At 45.8% G+C, this 25,530-nt stretch overlaps 1 protein-coding gene across 1 annotated transcript in view; it reads right to left on the bottom strand.

Moving 5' to 3' along the window:
* TSPOAP1 (TSPO associated protein 1) overlaps window positions 1–25,530 on the bottom strand; it is a 2,439,191-nt gene that overhangs the window by 618,340 nt on the left and 1,795,321 nt on the right. Inside the window, exons 20-21 of the mRNA XM_069226865.1 lie at window positions 15,162–15,476; window positions 13,983–14,153 (exon numbers count right to left, since the gene is read on the bottom strand). Coding sequence (XP_069082966.1) covers window positions 13,983–14,153; window positions 15,162–15,476 — 486 coding nt within the window. The remainder of the gene's footprint in view (window positions 1–13,982; window positions 14,154–15,161; window positions 15,477–25,530) is intronic.

Below are 25,530 nucleotides of genomic sequence, written 5' to 3' on the forward strand. Positions count from 1 at the left end.
ATTGGCTGAGTAGTCCAGCAAATGCAAAGTCTTAAACCCCACCGCTGATCCACCAATGTAGGAAGTTGGCTCTGCATATACTATCTCAAAGTGAGAGTGTGCACAGAGTCCAAGGGTTCCCCTTGAAGGTTGATAATGGCAAAATTAGATAATTCTAATGCTCTATTTTGTGGTACTGTGGTCGAGCAGTAGGCTTATCAGAGGGTAGTGTTAAGCATTTGTTGTACACACACAGGCAATAAATGAGAACACACTCAAAGACTTAACTCCAGGCCAATCGTTTTTATATAGAAAAATATATTTTCTTAATTTATTTTAGAACCACAAGATTCAAGATTTTAGGTAGGTACATACAATGCAAGGTACTTCACACAGGTAAGGATGAACCTTTGAATTAAAGCAGTAGTACACACAGTATAGGTTAAAATGGCAATAAGCTATTTTAAAGGTGGACACTGTGCAAAAATCAACAGTTCCTGGGGGAGGTAAGTTTGGTTAAGTTTCTCAGGTAAGTAAAGCACTTACACAGTCAGTCTTCTGGGCATAGGCAGCCCAATGTTGGGGGTTCAAGGCAACCCCAAAGTCACCACACCAGCAACACAGAGCCGGTCAGGTGCAGAGGTCAAAGTAGGGCCCAAAACACATAGGCGCCTATGAGAACAGGGGTGCTCCGGTTCCAGTCTGCTGGCAGGTAAGTACCCGCGTCCTCAGGGAGCGGACCAGGGAGGTTTGGTAGAGCACTGGGGGGGACACAAACAGGCACACAAAACACACCCTCAGTGGCACAGGGGCGGCCGGGTGCAGTACGCAAAGTAGGCGTCAGGTTTGCTATTGAAAGCAAAGGAGGGACCCGCGGGTCACTTAGGCAATGCAGGCAGGGCACAGGGGGGCTTCTTGGGCCAGCCACCGACTGGGCTAGGTAGAGGGCTGCCTGCTGGTCAGTCCTGCACTGGAAAGTGTTCCTTTCGGTCCTTGGGGCTGCGGGTGCAGTGCTTGGTCCAGGCATCGGGTTCCTTGTTACCACGCAGTCGCGGTCAGGGGGAGCCTCGAGATCCTCTCTGCAAGCGTCGCTGTGGGGGTGCAGGGGGGTCGACTCAGGATACTCAGTCGTCATAGTCGTCTGGGAGTCCACTCTGCGGTGTTTATTCTGGAGCTCGAGCCGGGGACGTCGGGTGCAGAGTGAGAAGTCTCACGCTTCCATCGAGAAGAGAGAGTTCTTTGGAAGTTGCTAACAAGTTGCAAAGTTGTTGCTGTTTTTGAACAGTGCACCTGTTCTCTGGAGTTTCTTGGTCCTTCGGGTTCAGGGCAGTCCTCAGAAGTCGCTGGTCCCTGTTGGATGCGTCGCTGTGCAGGTTCTTTGAGTCTTGAGACAGGCCGGTAGGGCTGGGCCCTAGTCAGTTGGTGTCTCCGTCGTCTCTGCGGGGCTTTCAGGTCAGCAGTCCTTCTTCTTTCTTCAGGTTGCAGGAATCTGATTTCCTGGGTTCAGGGTCACCCCTAAATACAAAATCTAGGGGTGTGTCTAGGTCAGGGGGGCAGTAGCCAATGGCTACTGTCCTGGAGGGTGGCTACACCCTCTTTGTGCCCCCCCCGAGGGGAGGGGGGCACATCTCTATTCCTATTTGGGGGAATCCTCCAATCTCAAGATGGAGGATTTCTAAAGGCAGGAGTCACCTCAGCTCAGGGCACCTTAGGGGCTGTCCTGACTGGTGGGTTACTCCTCCTTGTTTTTCTCATTATCCTCTCCTGCCTTGCAGCCAAAAGTGGGGGCAGTGGCCAGAGGGGCGGGCATCTCCACTAGCTGGGATGCCCTGGGGTACTGAAACAAAAGGCATGAGCCTTTGAGGCTCACCACCAGGTGTTACCGTTCCTGCAGGGGGAATTGAGAAGCACCTCCACCCAGTACGGGCTTTGTTCTTGGCCACAGAGTGACAAAGGCACGCTCCCCATGTGGCCAGAAACTCGGCTGGTTGTTCCAGACTGGCAGAAACTGGTCACCCTAGCACTAGGAGTCGGACTGGTATTTAGGGGGCATCTCAAAGATGCCTTCTGGCTGTATTTTACAATAAATCCCACACTGGCATCAGTGTGCATTTATTGTGCTGAGACGTTTGATACCAAACATCCCAGATTTCAGTGTAGCCATTATGGAACTGTGGAGTTTGTGTTTGACAAACTCCCAGACGATACAGTCTTTATGGCTACCCTGCACTTACAATGTCTAAGGTTTTGCTTGACACTGTAGGGGAATAGTGCTCATGCACTTAGGCCCTCACCTGTGGTATAGTGCACCCTGCCTTAGGGATGTAAGGCCTGCTAGAGGGGTGACTTACCTATGCCACAGGCAGTGAGAGGTGGGCATGGCACTCTGAGGGGAGTGCCATGTCAACTTAGTCATTTTCTCCCCACCAGCACACACAAGCTGTGAGGCTGTGTGCATGTGCTGAGTGAGGGGTCCCCAGGGTGGCATAAGACATGCTGCAGCCCTTAGAGACATTCCTTGGCAACAGACCCTTGGTACCAGGGGTACTATTTACAAGGGACTTGCCTGTGTGCCAGGGCTGTGCCAATTGTGGGAACAAAGGGACAGTTTAGGGAAAGAACAGTAGAATGGGTCCTGGTTAGCAGGGTCCCAGCACACTTTCAATCATAACTGGCATCAACAAAAGACAAAAAGTCAGGGAGTAACCATGCCAAGGAAGGCATTTCCTTACACAGTGGTTTTGGCACTTTGTTGCACAGCCCCAGTTCGAATTCAGAGGATCTCTTTTTGGATCTGATGGGTGTATCACTTCCTCTCATTCTGGAAGGGCAGTTATCACTCATGGCATGGAGGAATTCGGGAGATCAGAGCAAGTCTCTCAAGTTTCAGCGAGCACTAAATTCTTTCTCGCCCAATCCCTGGCCCCTAGCACACATAAAAGATATGCTTCCGCATGGAAGCGATGGTTGAGTTGGTGCAGTCAGAGGGGTGTGGATCCCTTGGGGGCCTCTGTGCAAATGATTGCAGATTTCTTGTCACATTTGGCTACTCAAGGCTTAGCCTATCGAACGGTTAATAATTTTAGGTCAGTTATTTCAACTAAACATCCTCGAATTGATGGTAAACCGTTTGTTGAACATCCGCTGATATGTAAACTTCTATGCAGTATTGGCTAAATATTCGTTTTTGTGGGATGTTAATATAATTTTGAAATTTCTGGTGGCATGGCCAGCCAACTAGGGTTTATCCCGGAAGCAATTGTCAGCAAAAGTGTTACTTTGTCTGATTTCATGCAGGATAGTATCAGACGTTAAAGCACTGGACATTGCTGGTAGAGATTTTACTCCTACAGGAGTTTCTTTCCAAATTTCTAAACATACAAAATCGAATTCTACATGTATTTCTTACCAAAGTTTTAGAGACAACTCTAAATTATGTGAGGTCACAAGCTGGACAATTATTGATTTATTTGCAGAAACCCTATGGGCCTGTGTCTTCGGCATCTTTGGCCAGGTGGGTTAGGTGGTTACTTCAAGAAGCAGGAATTGACATTTCAGTCTTTGGGACACATTCTGTTAGAGGGGCTATGGCTTCAAAAGCCTTTAACTAAAGGTCCAGATGAAAAGCTATTATGGTGGCAGTAGATTGGTCTTCAGATTCCACCTTTAAATTATTCTATCATAAACCTATTGTGGATGTAGCTTCTGGGGTTGTGGATCAGCTTTAAACTAGCATAATCCGAAGCCTCCGGTCCTGACATAGAATCAAAAATGTTCTAGCTTATGCAACAAGAATTTTCAATTCTATTAAGGACACGGAGGCGAGGATTATCCCACCCCTGATATGAGTAATTTAAAAGATAATGTGTGGCATGATGTATTATTGTATAAAAGTGTCCCTCCCGATATATTACGATGTATTATGATGTTTTTTCCTCTGTTGGAGATATTATGTCATTATTTTCTTTTACAGAGGAGAAAACTACTTGAGCGTTTGAGGGAGTTGTTCCTGATGTTCTTCTTGGACGTATGTTGCACCAGTTGTGCTGTTCCTTCGACCAGAAGAGGCCATGGTTGGAGTTTGACTTTGTTTGATGTTTAAGTTCTCTAGATGAGCGAAGAAAGAGGACGGACTTTGAGGATTATGTTATATACACTGGATGGTAGGCCCTAATTGGGGGGTTCATATCGAGGCTGTGGACTGATGGGAAATGTAGATTGATTTTTTTATTGGCTGCTGTGTGTTGATAGTAAAGAGATAGCATAATCCTCGCCTCTGTGTCCTTAATAGAATTGAAAATTCTTGTTGCGTAAGCTAGAACATTTTTGATTCTCTTTCAATACTCATCAGTTTTCTGCTCCATGCTGTACCTGATGCACTTCCCTTTGTAGGGAATGTACTGCGATCTGGCGCCACCTTGTGGTCAGCTTGTTTATAGTCAAATACGCAATGTTTCCTAATGTGACTCTTTCTGGTCAAGTGCTGTTTGTAAATTAGTAGCGTTTTTGGCTGGGGTGCCAAATGTAGTAGAAACAAGGAAAAGGAATGGTTTCTTACCTGTAACTCCAGTTCTCTCGTAGGGGTATTTCCATGATAGTCGTAAGCACTGAAAAGTTCCGCGCGCCTGCGGGGACCCCGGAGTACTGATCTGAAATATATTCTTAAGTGCAGATAGCAGCCCTTTTAAAAAGGGCTTGCCAAGAACCACTTAAGAATAACACTGTGCAGCCTATGTGAAGAGCTACACAGGCCAAATTGTTGGAAAGAACGACAACTGTAGTGTAAATACATCTTCAAAAACACATTTATTCTAGAAATGTAATAAAAAATACATTCTCAAACCTTACTCACACTTCCAAAAGATAATAAGAACAATGCAGGGCAGTGTAGCCCATAGGCTGCCATTATACAGGATGTAAATAGAGCTGTGCCTTTAAGAAAGCAAAGTCTTCCTGTATCCCATCATGCACAGCAACAGGCAGTTGCCTCAGTTCTTTTTTGGAGGCTTGTAACCTGACATGAAGGAACAAAAAAAAATTTGTTGTAGTACCAACATCGATAATATTATGGCAACTTTTCCTATGTCAGCTCCACCGGGGAGGAGGGAGGGTTGCTTATGACTAACATGGAAATACCCCTACGAGAGAACTGGAGTTACAGGTAAGAAACCATTCCTTCTCTCGTAGGGGATTTCCATGTATAGTCATAAGCACTGAATAGACTAGCAAGCCCATCCCCATAACCGCGGTGGAGTAGACCGAATAATACTGAAAAACATGAATCATGCAAATAGATTTTTGAGGGAGGCCTGTCCGACCTGCGCATCTGCCCTAGCATCTGTATCAAGGCAGTAATGTTTTGTAAAGGTATGGACCGATTTCCAAGTGGCCGCTTTGCATATCTCTGCCAAAGGGATATTTCTCATTAAGGCCGCAGTAGCAGCCTTCCCTCCAGTAGAATGGGCTTTTGGCCTGCTATCAAGAGATTTATTCGCTAACTGATAACAAAACACTATACATGAAACAATCCATCTGGATAAAGATTGTTTAGACGTGCCCAACCCTGTTCTAACTGGGCCATAGTTAACAAAGAGCTGCTGTGATTTACACAAGCATTTTGTCCTGTCCAAGTAAAACTTTAAAACCCTCTTTACGTCAAGAGAATGCAGGGTTCTCTCGGCAGGGGTAGTTGGATTTTGAAAGAAAGTTGGTAATGAAATGGTTTGATTCACATGAAAGTCTGAAACGACTTTTGGCAAAAATTTTGGATGTGTCCTCATCACTACTTTTGCAGAATGAAAATGTAGGGTTCTTGAGCACAGAGGGCCTGGATCTCACTGACCCTACGAGCTGATGTGATTGCAACCAGAAAAACGGTTTTCCACGTAAGGTGTTGTAGCGATGCTTTATGGATCGGTTCAAACGGAGGTAGCATCAGACGTGAGAGGACAATATTCAGTTCCCATGGAGGAGATGGTCTCCTAAAGGGAGGGAAGACCTTTTTCAAGCCCTCCAGGATGTACTTGATGATTGGAATCCGAAAGAAGGAGGGTTGAGAGCGGCTCTTTCTATATGCCGTTAGAGCCGCTAGGTGTACTTTTATGGATGACAATTGTAATCCAGATTTTGCCAAACCTAATAAGTATGGCAGGACAGTCTCCTCTCCGCAGGATACTGGGTCAATGTTGTTGCCCAAGCACCACACGCAGAACCTTTTCCACTTGCATGCATAAGATGTCCTTGTGGAAGGGCGCTTTGCTTCCCTTAGGATTTCCATACAGTCCTGAGGTAGATTCAAGTGTCCATATTGTACTAACTCAGGAGCCATGCTGCCAAATTCAACAATGAGAGGTTGGGATGAGATATCTGGCCTCGGAACTTCGTGAGATGGTCCGGGCGATGAGGCAGCCTGATGTGTGGCTTGAGTGACCGGTGAAGGAGGTCTGGAAACCACCATTGGCATGGCCATTCTGGGGCAATTAGAATCATCTTGGTGTGGGCATTGGACAGTTTCTGGAGGACTGCCGGTATCAGGGGAAGCAGTGGAAAGGCGTAAAGAAATGCTCCTGACCAGCTTATCCACAGGGCATTCCCCAGCGTCCCTGGATGGTAATATCTGGAGGCGAAGTTGTGGCATTTTTTGTTTTCTGGGGTTGCGAATAGGTCTATAGAGGGGGTACCCCACATGGCAAAAATGGAACGGACGACGTCGTCGTGTAATACCCATTCGTGGTTCTTGTCCATTGCACGGCTGAGGGCATCCGCTTGAACATTCTGTATGCCCGGTAGGTGAGTTGCTACTTAAAACAGGTTCCTGGCTTGAAGCCAATGCCAGATTGTTTGAGCCTCTTTCGATAAGATCTTGGACCTGGTGCCTCCTTGTTTGTTTACGTAATACATGATGGCCACGTTGTCCATCTGGAGGAGTAGAGTTTCTGTCTTCAGAGATGGTAGGAAGGCCTTGAGCGCAAGATGGACTGCGCGAAGCTCCAACAGGTTGATATGATACAGACGCTCTCTCTGTGACCACTTGCCTTGGACTCGAAGGTGATCCATATGCGCTCCCCATCCGAGCAGTGATGCGTATGTTACAATGGTTTGAGCTGGAGGCTGTTGTTGGAAAGGAAACCCACCAAGAGATTGTTGGGTGAACACCACCACTTGAGGGATTGTAAGGCGTGGGGAGAAAGGAGGACTCTGCTCTCCCAATCGTCCATCAGTTGACACCATTGATCCTCCAGGCACTCCTGTAAGGGTCTCATATGGAGGCGAGCATTGGGAATGAGGTGGATGCAAGATGCCATTGAGCCCAGTAGAGAGGATATTACCCTTGCAGTGGTCTGAGGTGTTCTCTCGAGCTGCTGGCATTTTTGGAGAATCGATAACTGTTGTTCCTAGAATGGGACGAAACTCTTGTTTTTCCTTCTTTGGTACCAAAAAGTACCTTGAGTAAATCCCCTTTCCGTGCTGATTGATCGGGACGGGCTCTATTGCTCTCTTTTGTAATAGGGTTGCTACTTCTAATTGAAGAGCTTCGAGGTGGTGGCTGACTGGTTTGGGTGGAACAGATGGAGGAGGACTGATGAACCTGATAGCGTAACCATTCCGCACAATATTCAATACCCAGGCGTCTGATGTGATGCGTAGCCACTCGTTCAGATGATTTGAGATACTTCCCCCTACCGGAGTGGATAACGGAGGAGGGGGAAGCAAAGATTCAGGGCTTAGACGCGGGTGCCTGACGAGTTGTCTGGGTTTGCGGTGTGGAACGACCCCTTGTCGACTTTCGCTGTGTCGAGAAGGTTCTTTGATGCTGTTGTTGCTGCTGGGGTCTTGACGTAATCCACTGCGGCGTTTGATACCTGTGAGTGAACAGCCTTCGTTGGTAGGGACGGAATGCTTTTCGTTGTTCCCTTGGTCGTTCAATGCACACCGCTTTCAAAGTGTCTAGCTCAGATTTCATTCTCGACATCTCATCATTGGCATGAGAGCCAAACAAGGTGGAGCCTGAGAAGGGTAAATTCTGAATTCTCTGTTGTGCCTCTGGTTTGAGAGATTTCAAGTGTATGCATGTCTTCTTAAGGCCTCTCCATGAGCGTAGTTATTTTCGATAGCACTGAAGAGTCAGCAGTAGCACTTATCACCTGGTTGGAGACCATGGCACCTTCACTCACGATCTCCAAGAAATCTTCTCTTTTCTCTTCAGGTAGATGCTCCGCAAACTGTAGCATAGAGTCCCAAAGAGCACGATCATATCTACCTAATAAAGCAGTAGCACTGGCTGCTTTCATTGTGATGGCTGCGGTGGAGCATACTTTACGACCTGCGGCATCGATCTTTCTGCTCTCCTTGTCCGATGGCGAGGAGGAAGACGGAGATGTAGAGTGTAACTTTTTTGCCGCTACTATAACCACAGAGTCCGCCACTGGATCCGACCTTAGGAACAGAGGGTCTTGCTCTGGTGGGCGATACTTTTTTAAAAGCCTGGAAGGAGCAGTTTTAGTTGTTGCCGGTGTCTGAAATATATCCATTGCCGGTTCAAGAAGACCCGGGACCAGTGGGAGTAATGGTCTTGAGGATGTTCTCTGATGTAAAGTCTTGAAAATCACTGAGGTCGTTGGAGCGGGTACCGCCAGCGGGATGTTTAGTTTGGTAGCCCTGTGTACTAGGACCTCTTGGAAGGTATTCACGTCATCTATGGGAGAAACTCTCGGAGACGGTGAGTCAGACAGGGTTGGAGAGTAATCCCGTGTGGAAGAAGAAGAGTGTCTATGACGTGAATGAGACGATCTTTGAACTGATTCATGTCGATGGTGTCGAGAGGAGGAAGAGCGTCTCGAGGAATGCCGGAAATGTCTTATGGATTCTGTTGGAGTCACCGGGACGGACTCTGAAGGAGGAGCTGTAGGTGCCACAGGTGTCTGTGGCAAAGGTGACTGCTGAGGAGACGGCTGAGGTGAAGTTGGAAGAAGAATGAAAAGAGGCCGAGGATTCCGAGGTGGTATAAACCCTTCTAGGCCTCTTTGAATGTCTCCTCGACATCGACACACTTCTCGACGTCGAAGTACAGTGACGGCTGGTGCCTCTCGGCGTTGACGCCCCTCGTCGCTGAGATCCTCTCGACGGTGATCTTCCTCGACGTCGGTGGGATGACGGTGGGCGTCTTCGGCGGCAAGCACTGTCCCTCGACGTCGATCGTCCTCGTCACGTCAACGGTGACCCAGACCAAGACCTTCTTGACGGCGAGGGTCTACGCCGTCTCGCCGGCGAAACGGCTGTCGACGTTGAGCGATGCCTCTTTCTCGACGGTGACCCGGTCCTCGACGGCAAACATGTTGGCGACATTCCCGGTCTCAACGTCGATGCCCTCGACGTCGGAGACCTATGTCGTTTTTGAGCAGGTCTGGCAGTCGCTCCAGAGGAAACAGGAAGAGCCCTTGTAGAAGACTGACCTTCTCCTCGCTCTGTGGCAGATTGACCACTTCTTCTCCTGTCCTCTCTTGCCTGAAGTCGAATTTTCTCCCTGTAGCGAAGAGTCCTTCTGGAAAAAGTTCTGCAGATGTCACAGGAGTCAGGTTTGTGACTGGATGGTAGGCAAATAATACAGACCTGGTGTGGATCTGTTTTGGCCTTTTTTCTGCCACAAGCAGGACATTTGTCAAAAAGTGAAGGCATTCTAAAGACAGAAAAACTTTAAATTTCTGTCAGAATTTGGCAGGAAAGGCTGGCAAATGTTCACTCAAGATGAAAGACGTCGAGTGAAATTGAAATTCAAAAGGTTTTAATTGAATTTTCTTGTCAAAAAAGGCTTTGTGAGGTAGAGCTCAATGCTTCAGGGTCCTGTCAGAAGGAGCCGGAAAAAAGAACTGAGGCAACTGCCTGTTGCTGTGCATGATGGGATACAGGAAGACTTTGCTTTCTTAAAGGCACAGATCTATTTACATCCTGTATATCGGCAGCCTATGGGCTACACTGCCCTGCATTGTTTTTATTCTCTTTTGGAAGTGTGAATAAGGTTTGAGAATGTATTTTTTATTACATTTCTAGAATAAATGTGTTTTTGAAGATGTATTTACAATACAGTTGTCGTTCTTTCCAACAATTTGGCCTGTGTAGCTCTTCACATAGGCTGCACAGTGTTATTCTTAAGTGGTTCTTGGCAAGCCCTTTTTAAAAGGGCTGTTTCTGCACTTAAGAATATATTTCAGATCAGTGCTCCGGGGTCCCCGCAGGCGCGCGGAACTATTCGGTGTTTTTTTCTTTTTAAGTTTACTTCGATATCGCAGGTACTTTTGGTGATTAGAGCAGTTGCGTGTTTCTGTTCTTTCGTTTTTTATGTTTTTTACTTTGACGAGCGTGAGAAATTGTTTGAATAATGTAGTGGAAGCTAGGGCGCGTGGAAACTTGCTGCATACATAGGGGTCCTTGGTGTGATCTTCGGGGCTGTTTTGGCTCTACTGGCAGGCTTACTCACAACCTTGCACAACTCGTGTTGTATTGAGCTGGAACATTATAGACAGCATTGCAGGTCTGAGCAGGTGACTTGTTGAATAGATCCAGACAGGTGAGCCCACTGCGGGTACATTGGGTGTGAGGTGGACGGTGCACAGAACAGTGTCACTCATTGGCTCCGCCTGCGGTAGGTAGCATGATTTAGTGCATATTGCTATTAAAAGATTCCACTTCATGAGGGGCTCACAGCAAATAAAGTAATTTTAAAACTACCCCTATTATCTTTTCAGCTGCTGTCCTAGTTTCCGAAGTCCATTTATGACTTGCTGCTCCAGTCCCGGAATTGTATTTGCAATCTGGGATTTGTAGTCCTGGTATGCTGATGTCTAACCCACATATCAAGGGCAAATTCGGTCTTCAGACTTTCTGTCTGAGAGGGGCTGCCAAAATAATGCAGCTGTAAACCTGGACGCCTTGTGATGCAATATTTCAACGCATAGTGAACAAATGGTATGGAGTTTAATTGTACTTTTTAAACTGAAAGCGAAACCATGGTCACACCTGTTAGCAGAAAGGTATTCCCGATTCTGTTGCCTATGATATGAAATAAGGAGTCACAAGGATGGGGTACTGGTCAGCAGCTGTTCATGCCAACCTTCCCTCAAAACTAAAAAAAAAAAAAAAACAGATCATCATATGAGTAAAGCTAGAGAATTTACCATGTCAGCCAAGCTGGTAGCAGTTGCTTACATCACTGCTGTCTGAAAGAGCGGCTATTCATTTTTCCCCCTGTTGTCCACTGAGGAATGCTGGTACTCACCCTCACATTAAAGAAGGGCAGGTTCTCGGCACCAGCCCAAGTGGGCAGACCTACTACTAGCTAGTGCCTTAAGTGGTCGGTGGGACTTATTCACTGAGGCAGAAGCTATGGGACAGTCAAGAAAAAAGGATCTCTACTGAATTTTGTCCCAAGAGCAATTGTGTTGTTTCGTCCTGCGATTTGCGCGTGTGCTGTTCTGTTGCCGGTACTGACTGCCCAACATACCACATAGCTACCAAGGTTTCATATTGCTATGTGTGACATTTTCAAAATTTCTGTGTAATTATGAGTGACATTTCAACGACTATGAGTGATACTTTACTGCAAGCAAAATCAAGTGACGAAGACGAGGGAACCATATAAATATCGTAATATATTGAGAATCATATATCTCCCGTTGTACACCATCGCCACCTTGTGGCATTTGATAAAAACTATTCGGAGCTTACCTAGCAAAGTGAGAAATTGGAACAAGAAGGTTTTACCGCACTTCAGGACTTGCGTGACAATCTCGGGCTTTGCGGTGATGCATGAAAATGATCGGAAATGTGTTATTCTAACGTAAGATGTGTGACACTTGGTAGGGCTGATACCATATTGTGGGGGTGTAAATGTTTGCCTGTGTCGAAGCTTGAAAGCGTGCAACAGAATCCATCTTGTACTGCTCCACTCCCCTGTTCAGCAGCAGCATTTGGTGTTTTGACAGGACTGTTTGCTGCCACCCCATCGCTACCAACCTTCTGCCTGCTCTGGGTGGTGAGTTGCAGTCAGGCAGCCAGAATAACCCAGATGCGATAAATGTCCGACGTTACATTAGATGGTGGCTAATACTTTGAAGCATTTGACCTTCCTTGCTTATGCATTTTTTGGGATGCAAAAGATCATCACTTGCCAATCCAAAGAGCTTGAAAGCCAAATTGTGTGAGAACTGACTGTTTTAGAAATACAGATTAATGGTATTTTAGAAAAAAAGCTGCTTTCCAGATGTACATTTTGTAGCAGTCTATATTATACTGTGTGATGCAAGTTTTAAATAATAACTTACATATTCACAGGCTCCAACCTCGTAGCACTAAACACACACAACTCACTATTCTCCACTGCACAAACCAAGATTTAATTCTGTTTCCAGAGTCATACATGTATTCCTGAATCAGACTGCATAACCCAGTGTGCAGTAACTTTGTACCTCTTCAATCCCTAATGGCACAGCACCCAGGGTAATATCCTGCATGGATAACACTTTTAAGGTCCCAAAAGGGAGACCTATTGACTATGCCAATGCTTGTTTCCCCTTATGTCTGGCAGAAGGCATATGTTCCAGAGGAGATTTAGAAGAACTGTGGTCTTTGTAAGACCCTTGAGTTGCCTTTTTTGAGGCTTTTTTTGGTTGCTTACTGGAAGAGCAAGAATGAGGAGATCTGTCCCTTTTATGAGATCTTCTTGGGGATACAGAGGAGCCCTCCCTATCAGATCCAGGTACAGTCTCCTTCCTAGATTTTAGCTTCTGGAGCCAAATCAGCAGCCTTCTTTCTCTATCCTGTATACCTTACCGTCTTTTGTTGTATGAACTGGGTTGAAGACAATAAATGCAATCCTGATGAGGATCCTTAAAGTGAAGTCTCTTTTTACCACAGGTTTCATGGGCCCTGAAGAGACGTTTCTTCTATCTGACAAGATGAGATGGGAAGTCAGATTTGTCACAAACAAGTACTTTGGTGCAAAGGAAAGAATACCCAAAACACAGAAGTACTGGGAAGTTTGTAGAAATAACTGTTAGTAGTTCTATCTGAGCAGAGCTTAGTGGAGACCCCCTGATACAACGTGCTGTAGAAAATCTGAGGGACCGGAGCTTCTCACAGGCGTGTTCTAGAAGGAAAAGCAGCTTGACTGGCTGAAACCTATGTTTGGTCTCTTTTTTAAGCTGACTAAGATATGCTACAAAAGTGAGGGGGTTTCATGCACTATGTTTAACATTACATTGCTATTGTAAGGTTCTGGAGGACTCCCATCTTGATGACGCGGAATGATTCAAGCATGTGAATCTATGAAAGTTCCAATACTGGAGTAAAAAAAAAAATATATATATATATATATATATATATATATATATATATATATATATATATATATATATATATATATATATATTCACATATCAACCCCTGAACTCATCCACCCCTAAACGTAAAACAAATACCCCTTACCCACTCTAAACCCTAAAAAATACCCTTTCCATCAAAATACACTTACCCACCTCTAAACCCTAAAAATATCCCTGCTGCCCAAATACCCTTACCCACCCCTAAACCCACTTCCATCCAACAACCCTTGCCCACCCCTAAAAATGCCCTCACCCTAATATACACACATACACACACTTACCTGGCATATACATACTATTTAGTGGTAAAGGCATGCATGTGCTAAAGGCATATCCGTGGTAATGGATGCACAGTAAAGGTATTGCGTTGTAAAGGTTGTTTCCCGCCTGAGATACATATTTATATACTTTAATAATATATTAAAATACTTTATATGTTAATCTATGTTCTCCACAAGAAGACAAGACATTAGTATTAGTTTCAACAGCTTAGACTGAAAAAATAAATATGGCCAATACTTTTATCTCATGGCTTTCATATTATTATACCAAATATACCAGTGATATGGAAGCCATGACCTTCATCAACAGTTAACTGTCATATTTCATTATTAAACAGTACTTTACCTTTCCACTACTCTCACCGATGTTGTCATGATCCTTCTGGCTAAATTTATTTTTCGTTGGCATCTCGGTATGCTGATTATCTTCTTCCTCTTCCAAAATATCAGAAAGATCCGAGCTGCGATTGGCAGGGGAAGCAAAATGCACATCTTCCGGATTAGACATTTCTTTTTCCTGGAAACGAGACAATGACTTCATAGTGAAAGATATTTAGATATTTACAAACCAAGTCTTTGTAAACCTTTGCAAAGGTCTGTGACTAGGTGAGTAGGCCTGCTTTATAAGAAGCAGATTTAATGTAAAAACAAACAAGAAGGGGAACTGAATGGGCCTCCTTTCCCGACTGGGGTACCATAAGATTGTAACTAGCAATGACACGTTCTAGCTTATACAAGTCAAGATATAACATAGAGCCTATTTTACCTTTCCTGCTCTTAGTAAAATCTATCAGAGGAATGCCCAGGATGCAGGCAGTGAGCAGTGGATCTGTTACACATGATACGGACCTGCCTGGTGAGCACACAATATATTGTAAGATCACATAATCTTTAGCTAGGATTCAAGTTTGAGGTTGCTCTCTAAAACACTGTGTGCTGGGGTTGCATCCTAAATACAGAAAAGGGAAAACAAGATACACATTTGTGTCGCTGGTATTACTGTTAGCAAAGTGCAGAATCATGATATACTGGACACACTCAGGAGGCCTCCCGCCAATCTTGCGGTGTTTGGGACGTCAGTGGATGGTTGGTGGCTGAGGAGTTTCATCTTGCAATGGTCCAAACAGGTTATAGGGCCCAAGAGGATATCCAAACTTGGTGCATGATGACAGACCTGCTGCGAGACTTGAATTCCGATTCATGGGCACAGATCTCTTAGGGGATGCAGTCCCCTTGAACTGATCGATCCACCTGAGAAGGTGGCAATAATGGGTTGGACATGGATACATGGGTGAGAAATAGGATACTGTTCTGAGAACAATAAGATGGACTAAACGCAGTTAATGAAAGCTCGGAATGTCTGTGAACATTTCACTTGTGGTATTTGTTGTTATACAAAATGAATACAAATATTTCCAAAAAAGGAGAAGAACTGAAGGAGGAACAAAATTACAAACTGAAAGATGGAAAAAAAATATGAAAGCAGCACAAGAGATCATTTTTACTATTACGTAGTAACACAAACCTCCGCTTCATCTGTCGTTTGCCACGTAAAACTATCTTCTGCATCCACTTTTTCATCGCTGGAAAGTTCTAGGAACTCTTGGACAGAACCTCCCCTGAAACCTGCTTTGTTGACATGGTCCCTGTCACACTCGGACAGTGCAGTTTCAGAACTCAAACAGCTTTCACTGACTTTCTCAGCCTGATTTAAATGAGTAACTCCATCCTTCATCTGTTTCTCAGAAATCCTGGCATTACGTGCTTCCTTTTTTAGTTCAAAGTCACTCAAAGTTATTTGGCAATTCCACACTGAGCTTCCAAATAAAGGCAACTCCTGCTGGGGAAAACACACATCTTAATGTTTTCCTCCTTTCTATTTTACAGAGAAACAACAGAACAAATAAAGAAATCCTACTTACAGTTTACCATGTCAGAGAACAAAACGATATTACTTCCAGTTAGATGGGCATTTTATACAGTTTAATACCTGTTCGAATATCTCTTGCTTTGGTGCAAGGACTTTAAAAAAAAACTTAAGGAAGGGGCTGGCAGAGGATACATTGATGTTATTAATATTCTGATAACAACTATAATTAAATTATATAAAGTATCCAAAGTGAAGAAGAAAGAGTTGAGCAAGTTACTTACCTTCGGTAACGCATTATCTGATAGAGACTATCTAGCTGCAGATTCCTTACCTTTGAATTCCCTGGCGTCAGCTTGGAATCCGGAGTTTGCTGAGCAATATTCTGCACGCGCCGTCAGGTGGCGTTGTTTGGTTCTGCGTGCGTCCTCTGGCTCTGCGTGGCTTTGTCAGCATCGTTGGAGCAGTCTATGACGTCACGGTTGTCTATATAGACACCACCTTGGAGCGCGTATGTCAGTTCTTTTATCCACAAAACGTCCATGTCGAAAGCACAGTCATGTATAGAACCAACATTTGTCTGTGCAAAACTAGGGCCATGAAATGGGATAAACCCTAACCCTACTAGTCATATCCGCAGAGTGGGGAGGCATGGGTGTGTGTAAGGAATCTGCAGCTAGATATAGTCTCTACCAGATAATGCGTTACCGAAGTAAGTAACTTGTTCATCTGATAGAGACTTCTAGCTGCAGATTCCTTACCTTTAAATAGATACCCAAGCCATAACCTCCTGGAGGTGGGCTGCGGATCCCACTCCTTACACTAGAAAGTCCTGCAGGACTGAATGGGCGAAGTAACCGTCCTTTCGTACCTGAGTGTCCAGGCAGTAATGTTTTGCAAACATGTGCAAGAAAGCCCATGTTGCCGCCTGACAAATCTCCAGGACTGGTACGCCTCGAGCTAGCGCAGTGGTAGCAGCTTTGCCCCAGTAGAATGAGCCCGCAAGCCCTCAAGAGTCTGCTTCTTGGCCAATGCGTAGCATATCTTAATGCAGGGAACAGCCCAGCGCGAAATGGTTTGCTTCTGCACTGCCCGACCCTTCTTTGCTCCCACGTACCCCACAAAGAGTTCTCCACCAGGAACTCTTTTGTGTGGTCAAAGTAGAACGACAACGCTCTTTTTGGCTCCAGTCGATGGAGTCGCTCCTCTTCCTTAGAGGGATGCGGTGGAGCAAAGCAGATGGGCAGGGTGATATTCTGACCCAGATGGCATGGGGTTACCAACCTTGGGGAGGAAAGAGGCACAAATTCTGAGAACCACTATATCTGGATGGATAGTGAGATACAGTGGCCTTGATGACCGGGCTTGCAACTCACTCACCCTCCTGGGCGATGTTATTGCTACTAAGAAGGCTGTCTTGATGGTGAGCCGCCGGGGGGACAGTTGAGTAAAGGCTCGAAGGGAGCACACATGAGAAATGTAACGACAAAATTTAAGTCCCTTTGAGGCATAATAAAGGGCGTAGGGGGAAACATATGTACAAGTCATTTGAGGAATCTATTTACAACCGGAGATTTGAACAAGGAAGTCTGGTCAGGCAGCTGAAGAAATGCTGATTAGCCCAAAAGATAGCCCTTTAGAGTCCCTAAGGAAGAACCCTGCTGGGATAGAGACAGAATGAAAAGAAGAATGTCAGAAAGAGAAGCAGAAAGAGGGTCAATAGACCTTTTTGTACAATAATATACAAAGCATTTCCAATTGCAGGCGTATGCCTTTTTAGTGGACGGACGCCTGGCTGCCAAAATAACTTTACAGACTTCGTGAGGAAGGTCAAAAGCCATCAACTGCCGCTGCTCAATCTCCACGCATGAAGGCGCAGAGTTGACAGGTTCGGGTGGGGAAGCCTCCCCTGCCGCTGTGACAGAAGATCCTCTCGAAGGGCAGTCTGATCAGAGGATTGATGCTCATTTTGAGTAGCTTGGGATACCAGACTCTCCGTGTCCAATTCAGAGCCATTAAGATGACTTGGGCCCAATCATTCTTGATCTTCTTGAGAACTCTGGGCATAAGTGGTATGGGCGTAAATGCATATAGGAGGCCTGGATTGCACTCGCGACGAGAAGCGTCGCCGAGCGATTGCTGCCTTGGAAACTCGAACGCGCAATATTGCTGACATTGCACGTTCTCTGCGGAGGCAAACAGATCTAACCAAGGATCTCCCCACTGCTGAAAGAGTCCTTGCGCCACCTCCGGATGGAGATACCATTCGTGATCCGCTAGGCATCGGTGGCTGAGTTAATCCGCCCGGGCATTCAGAGAACTTGCCAGGTGTTGAACCACCAGGGTTATGCCCTGCTGTTCCAGAGCCTGGGGCGTAGGAGCCTTTAACAGCCAGTCGTCGGGGTAGGGGAAGACTGAGATCCCTAACCTGCGCAGATGAGCTGCCGTCACTTTGGTGAACACCCAAGGGGCACTGGTGAGACCAAAGGGGAGCACGGTAAACTGAAAGTGCTCGTGGCCCACTTTGAACTGCAAGTAACACCTGTGGGCAGGTAGGATGGCAATATGAAAATAGAAACCCAGCAAGTCCAACGCTACCATCCAGTCTCCTTGGTATAGGGCAGACAAGACCTGAGACTGAGTGAGCAACTTGAATTTCTCCTTCTTGAGAAAGAGACTGATGTCCCTTAAATCCAGGATAGGGCGAAGGCCCTTGTTGTTCTTGGAAATCATAAAGTAGCGGGAATAACAACCACTGCCTACTTCTGATATCGGGATTCTTTCTATAGCTCCCTTGGCCAAGAGAGCTGTAACTTCCTCACGGAGCAAAACCAAATGGTCCTCCATCAGCCGTTATTTTATCGGCAGGATAGAAGGAGGGAAAGACTGGAATGGTAGGGAATAGCCATTCCGTATGATCTGCAAGACCCATTTGTCCGTTGTGATGGAATGCCAGTGAGGGAGATGAAATTGAATCCTCCCTCCAACTGGACAGTCATGGTCTTGCAGAACCACACTAGGAGGGCTTGGGTGCAGTGGAGGGGGGCTGTGTTTTGGTCGACCGCTGGCCAGACCCTCTGGGTCTGATGGTACCACATCCACATCCTCTTCCAGGATTCTGTGAGGCCAGGGGGTGAATTGTGACTGGAGTGGTACTGCGCCCCTTCCAAAGCCTCTAAAGGGATGGAAGACAGACTGCTGTGGAGCTGGCGCTGAGAGGCCCAAGGATCTGGCCGTAGCTCGAGAATCCTTGAACCTTTCAAGCGCTGAGTCTGTCTTTTCACCAAAAAGGTGAGAACCATCAAAGGGCATGTCTATCAAACTTGACAGAACATCCCCTGAAAAGCCAGTTGAACGTAGCCAGGCGTGGCAACATTGGGCCACTGTCGACGCCATCGCTCTACCCAGCAAGTCGGTTGTGTCCAATCCACACCTGATTGTAAACTTGGCTGCATCTCTCCCATCATTGACAGCCTGGCTGAGAGTGTCCCGTACGTCATCTGGGACCTGGGGCAGCACCTGTGCCACCATATCCAATAAAGTATGGGAAAAACGGCCCAATAGGCAACAGGTGTTTGCTGACCTCAATACCAGGCTGGAGGAAGAAAACAACTTCTTTCCAAGTTGGTCCAGCCTCTTGGATTCCCTATCCAGAGGGGCGGAAGGGAAGGTACCACGGGAAGTGGAGGCTTGGACACCAAGCTCACCGGGGTGGGGTGTTGGGTAAGGAAACTAGGGTCGTTAGGAGCAGGTCTATGGCGGCGGTCGACTGTCCTATTCACAGGGGCCCCTGTGCTGGGTTTGGACCATGTTCCCAGAAGGACGTCCGTTAGGGCCTCATTGAAGGGCAACATCGGCTCTGATGTAGTCACCCCTGGCTGAAGCACCTCTGTCAGGATATTTGTCCTGACTGGCACCGTGGGCAAGTCTAGGTCCAAGACCTCAGCTGCACTATGCACCACCATAGCATAAGAAGCTCCCTCATCAGTAGCCAAGTTAGGAGGAGAGCGCATGCCAGTGTCTGGAGACGTGTCCAGTCCACTGGCTTTCCCTAGATCCTCATACCAGTCCTGTTCTTCCTCCAACTCACACTTCAAAGGGTCCTCAGACCCCTTCCACTCCTCTCCTGTGGCTGGCTGTTCAGAATAAGGCTCAGGCTATGATCTGGGCCTAATCGGTCTCGGCGTCGTTTGACGTCGCTCTGGCTTTGGATCATCCAGAATGAGAATGGGGCTACCACCAGAGGGCGCCGGTGGTGGAGGAAGCGTCAACGTCGGGCCTGGCGCAGGAGGAGGTCAACTGTGTGGGACCAGCGCTGGTCCAGATCTGCTATCGGATCCTGGGATCCCCAACGGTGCAGAGGCCAAAGCCGCCGACATCGAATCCGATGGGGCCCCTGCTGACCCCGCGGGGCCCAAAGACCCACCCGAGGGTGCAGCCCACTCAAAAACAAGGTGCATGGCCTCGTAAAACTCTTATTTGAGCGAGGGTCACTCCGGTCCCAGGAAAAGGGTGAAGACGCGGAGTCGGCACTCGGAACGTCGGTGTTCCCTAGACGCCTCGTCAGCCAACAGGTGTAGCGAAGTCGAAGTCCGCTTGGACTTCTTCTTCTTCTTGCGCCTCTTACCTGAATGATCGGATGACCTTGAATGCGAGGAAGAGGACTTGGGGCTTTGGGAGTGGTGCCGCGACCTCCTCCTACTGCAGGACCGTGACCTCCTCGGAGTTGCGCCGACCAAAGACAGCTGTCGGGCCACTAAAAGTTTGAGGGATCTCTCCCTCAAGGCCTTCGGACCATGGCCCGACAGTCGGAACACAAAGTTGAGTCGAGGTCCTTCTCCAAACACCAGAGACACACTCTGTGTGGATCCGTGACTGACATGGTGCGATGACATGCACCACATAGTTTGAATCAAGTGTTTCTAGAAGATATGTTCAAACAATCAAGTAGAAAAACCTCGACAACCGTCGAAGAAAAAGGGTAGCTCTTTCTGGATCTGCAATTAACCGGCGCGGAAGGAAAAGAACTAACGTACGTGAGCCGGGGTTGTGCCTATATAGAAGACAGTGACGTCACAGACGGCTCCGACGACGCCATGCGGACCTGGACAACATACGTTGATCTGAACGACGCCACCCAATGGCGCGCCCAGGGTACTACTCAGCAGAAAAATTCCAGATTCGAAGCAGACGCCAGGGAATTCTAAGGTAAGGAATCTGCAGCTAGAAGTCTCTATTAGATACATGGATAATTACATGATTGCCGATATGTTCTACTGTAGGCAAACTCCATTTTCCTTTTGTCTCTCTCCTTCATGCTCATGGCAGCCATGGTGCTTAGAAGTTTCAGAAAGCGCAACCTCGATCGGCGGTAATGCAGCGCTTCGAAAGACTACCAGGTACATCACATTGTTTTTGTCTCTCCTTTGTGCTCTGTGGCAGCCATGCCACTTTTAAGTTTCATAGAGCCCAAACGTATTTCTTCAGTGCCTTTTTTTCAGCCATTTGCTTGTTTTCTAAAATCTTTTACCACACAGAGGTGGAGATATTTTGCACCAGGGCAAAGTGAGAAATATATTTCCAGAAGCAGTAGACATCACTTGACGTTGAGCAGTCTTCAGCGTTCGCCATTTTGCATACGTTTGTTTAGCACAGCGCAGGTGGCTGTGTGAGACCCTTCTCATGTCAGCTGTGATTTCGAAACACTTGGCTGATTTGCTTATCATTGTTGTGTCTGCGCTGCCAGGTAGATTTGATAGCAGAGATCTTGGTCAGTGCCACTGTCATTCATGTTTTGCTCATAGAATACTCTCTGCATCGAGAACATGTCAGATCTGCTAGCTCTGTTACTGTTCATGTATTATTCTCCTTAAATTCCATCTTTCCGGCGCTAGTTCCATTTCCCCAAGTCCCGCCCACTTTCAGTCTCCGACCCCATCCTAATTCCATGCTCCTTCTCCTTCCCCATTCTTGTGCTTCTCTTTTCTTTCTTTCCTTCCCTTTACTCGCCCTGTGTTTCATTTCCCTAGCTTTCTTTACCCTCCGTTTTAGTTGCCACAATTAAAATAAATGAATAAAAGAAAAAAGAAAAATTAGAATTAAGGTTAAACAGATCGTCGAGTCCAGACTTGGAAAATGGTAAATCCTGTTGTGAGGAGCATGCAGAAGGTGGCATTGGTGGCCTTAACCACAATACAGTAATGGTACAGAATAATAGATATCACCCTGTATCTACCAAGTCACACACTACGTTCTTTTTTGGGTGTTTTAAGAGTAGAGCAGTCCAGCCTTGAATATTTGTTTTAAGTAATATCAAGACTCTGCAGCCGATTTGCCTATTTTTCCCCGTTGCAAAACTTGTGTAAAACCTATCAAAGTCCAATGCTGAAAAAATATTGTGGAAGTTATTCTTTTTATTAACTGCACATTGACATTTTAGATTTCTATATTGTGTTTAGGTATTCCGTTAATCCAAACCTTTGTGATTTAACCAAAATTCTATTTATAGTATACTTATAAGGGCTTTCGGACAGCACTCTTCATTCATTGGTCTTTTATCGTCATACACAGTTTCCTTCCACACACTATAGCATGCACAGTATCAGCCATTCGCTAACTTCTCTGTAAGTGACAGCATTTAGCCCTTTCACATGGAGTGCTTCACCGCAGTAAGTCACTTTCTTCAGTGCCAAGGACTATTTCAATGAGTGCTTATTCAAAAACCCAAAATATCTTTGCTTTGAGACACTTTTTTTTCTTCTTAAGATTGATTAGGGCCCGGTAATTTTTCTAAAATTAAAATAAAAAACATTGCAAAAGAAGTCTTGACAGAGCCACTAGTCTGCCAATCAGTGCAACACCTAATGGCTTTGCCAATGCATGTTTACATTTTACTGATTTCTGGACAGCATATGAACGGCTGGAACCAACATTAGGAAAATGTAGAACAATAGAAGGAGAAAGAACCAGTGAGTCGCATTCCAGTTTGAGAAGTGTGTATTTTCTATAGCCCATCGCCTAGAACATTAGCATGAGTACTCCAAGGACATGCAATTAGCTCAGCTTGCATTAAAGATAGTGGGTCCAGTATGAAAACATGTACAAGTTAGCAAAACCTAACAATTTTTAATGCTAGATGTTTATGTGTAAACATTCATAGTGAAAAGGGAAGATTAGTTAATGCTTTCAAAATAAAATGTACAAAAAATGGTGTAACTTGATTTTTTTCTGAAATATGTATTGTGCAACTTTACATTTTTATTCAAAGCTTTAGTCAGTAAAACATTTTTAAATCATGCCAATAATTTAAAACAAAATAAGGACAACACCGTGCAAATACACTATGAGCTACATTATGAGCAGTATGAATATAAACCGGGGGGCTTCATTCTTCAAGAAAGTCACAAAAATGCAATCACATGCATTTGTATAGGAATTTGGGCAAATGTACAACTTTAAGAAATTCACAAGAGCTTAAAGAAGTAGATCTTGAAACTGTAATAACAAACCAACATGAAGTAAATTTCTCATGAGCAAAATAAACATATGCATTTGCTCATGTGAAAATCTGCTGAGCGATTGCAAAACCACTTTTTCATACACCCTATTTTTGCACTATACAAAGGAGTACATTTCCAACCTTTTCTGGTGTGGGAAGAGATCAGAGAGGAGTTGGTGAATACTTTTAACATGACAGTCTGTGGGTGTGCTTAGACTTTCCAAATATGGATCTTCAATTTCACAAGTTTCTGTTGAGCTAGGACACCAAGTTGAGCATGTGGTAGGTAGCATGTTGTATTTGTTTTGTGTTGTGGTTATCATCTTATGGGATGCAGTATTTAGATGAAACATTAGATGAAGGATTTCAGTAAGCTGGCATATTCCACTTAATTAGTTACTTCCCTGTGTTGTGCATTTGGAGATATTTTGTTTAAAGTGTAAGGTCCTGAGCAAGCACAGATCAAAGGACAAAATTATAGAGAGATCTGCTGGGATGAACTTCATTTCATCCTTTATCTGATTATCATTGTGAGATGTCAAGAATCGGCTGAGGTATGTAGCTAGTTAGGACCTGTGGTGATGAACTAAATTAAAGTCCTCCTTTGCTCAGAAATGTGTGCAGATCTATTCATTTATTCCATGCCTGGTCAGGTGTGTATGGATGTTTTTTTAATGTGGGTTGGTGTTATGCCATTAATTGTTTGACCAATGACTTTGTGTTTCACCACTGCGCATATTAGTTGTTCAATGTTCAGTAGTAGCACATTACATGTTGTATTCAGTTTAGCTGCCTATTGGCTTTAACATGGCATTAGACATTAAGGCCCTCATTCCGACCCTGGTGGTCAAAGACCGCCAGGGCCGCGGGCAACGGAAGCACCGCCAACAGGCTGGCGGTGCTTCATTGCCCATTCTGACCGCGGCGGTAAAGCCACGGTCAGAAAAGGGGATCCGGCGGTTTGCCGCCGGATTTCGCCTGGCTGGGCTGAACCTCCATGGCGGCGCTGCTTGCATCGCCGCCATGGGGATTCCGACCCCCTTCCCGCCAGCCTGTTTCTGGCAGTTTTTACCGCCAGGAACAGGATGGCGGGAACGGGTGTCGTGGGGCCCCTGGGGGCCCCTGCACTGCCCATGCCACTGGCATGGGCATTGCAGGGGCCCCCTAACAGGGCCCCAGCATGATTTTTACTGTCTGCATAGCAGACAGTGAAAATCGCGACGGGTGCTACTGCACCCGTCGCACACCTGCAACACCGCCGGCTCCATTCGGAGCCGGCTTCTGTGTTGCAGGCCCTTTCCCGCTGGGCCGGCGGGTGCTCCCTTGGCGGGCGCCCGCCGGCCCAGCAGGAAAGTCAGAATGGCCCCGCGGTCTTTTGACCGCGGGGTGGCCATTTGGCGGTTCCCGCCAGGCGGGCGGCGACTGCCGCCCGCCCGGGTCAGAGTGACCCTCTAAATTTGGTATTTAGGTTAGCTGCCTATTGGCTTTAACATGGCATGAGACATTACATTCTGTATTCAGTTTAGCTGCCTATGGGGTTTATTGTGGAGTTCGACATTGCAGTTGAGACATTGCAGATGAGCTGTGTTTTTTCACATGGTAGACCAAGCTGTGTTTTTCGTATTGTGTCCACACCGAACCCTAGCGTGATAAGAGAGCGTATATTTTGTGTTTTCCTCTCTACTCAGCCTTGGAAAGGAGCGAGGTAGGAGATCTGGCCAATCTCCAATGGCTTGTTTTCTTCCCAACTCTGCGAGGAAGGGGCCTGTTAGCAGGCTTTTTCATTATAAGACGATGTCCCTGGGCAGCAGCGAGGGGGAATTTTCCAGGACTTCAGTCAGGAGCGGACATCAGCTGCCTGATCTCCCGTTTGGGTGGAAAATCTCTTTCTCGTACTTGAACAGGAGTCATCAACTTGCAGGCATGAGAAAGATGACAAGCAGTGATAGCTCCTACAGTGATGAATGTTGACTTTTATTCTTTGCTTTGAAGTTATGCTATAATATAATCACATGTATTTGCTGTGTACATTGCAATTGAGAAGTACTTTGATATATTTTCCTTTCATTGCTGTGACTACTTTTAAACGTGTGCTTCCAACCTACTAATCTCGTCTCTCAGGAACCTTGTGGTGAAGTAATAATAATAAATGTCTTCTTTAAAGTAAGATATGCATTCCAGAGAAGTTTTGTCAGCTCGGTCATAATATAATGAAAGCGAAACATTTTGGCATGCGTCTCCAGTCTGGGAGTCGAATTAGAGATTGGAGGTGCACAATTTAAAAGTGTCATTGTTTTTGTTGTTTAGAAAATTAAAGAAGCACGGCAGACCATGTTTGAAAATGCATGTGAAGTTAAACTGCCTTATGGTGCCGTGAGAAACATGTTTTTTTGTTTATCAGGACTTTGTGAGTCTTGGGATGAGTGCTTGGATAAAGCAAAAGTGTTTTCATATTCAGAAAATGTGCTTTTTGAAAGAAATGATGTCCCTTTTGTTCTTAACAGAAGGGTTTGGATACTTTTGTCTGCT

Source organism: Pleurodeles waltl, chromosome 3_2 (genome assembly GCF_031143425.1).
Source record: "Pleurodeles waltl isolate 20211129_DDA chromosome 3_2, aPleWal1.hap1.20221129, whole genome shotgun sequence".
Taxonomy (NCBI): Eukaryota; Metazoa; Chordata; class Amphibia; order Caudata; family Salamandridae; genus Pleurodeles; species Pleurodeles waltl.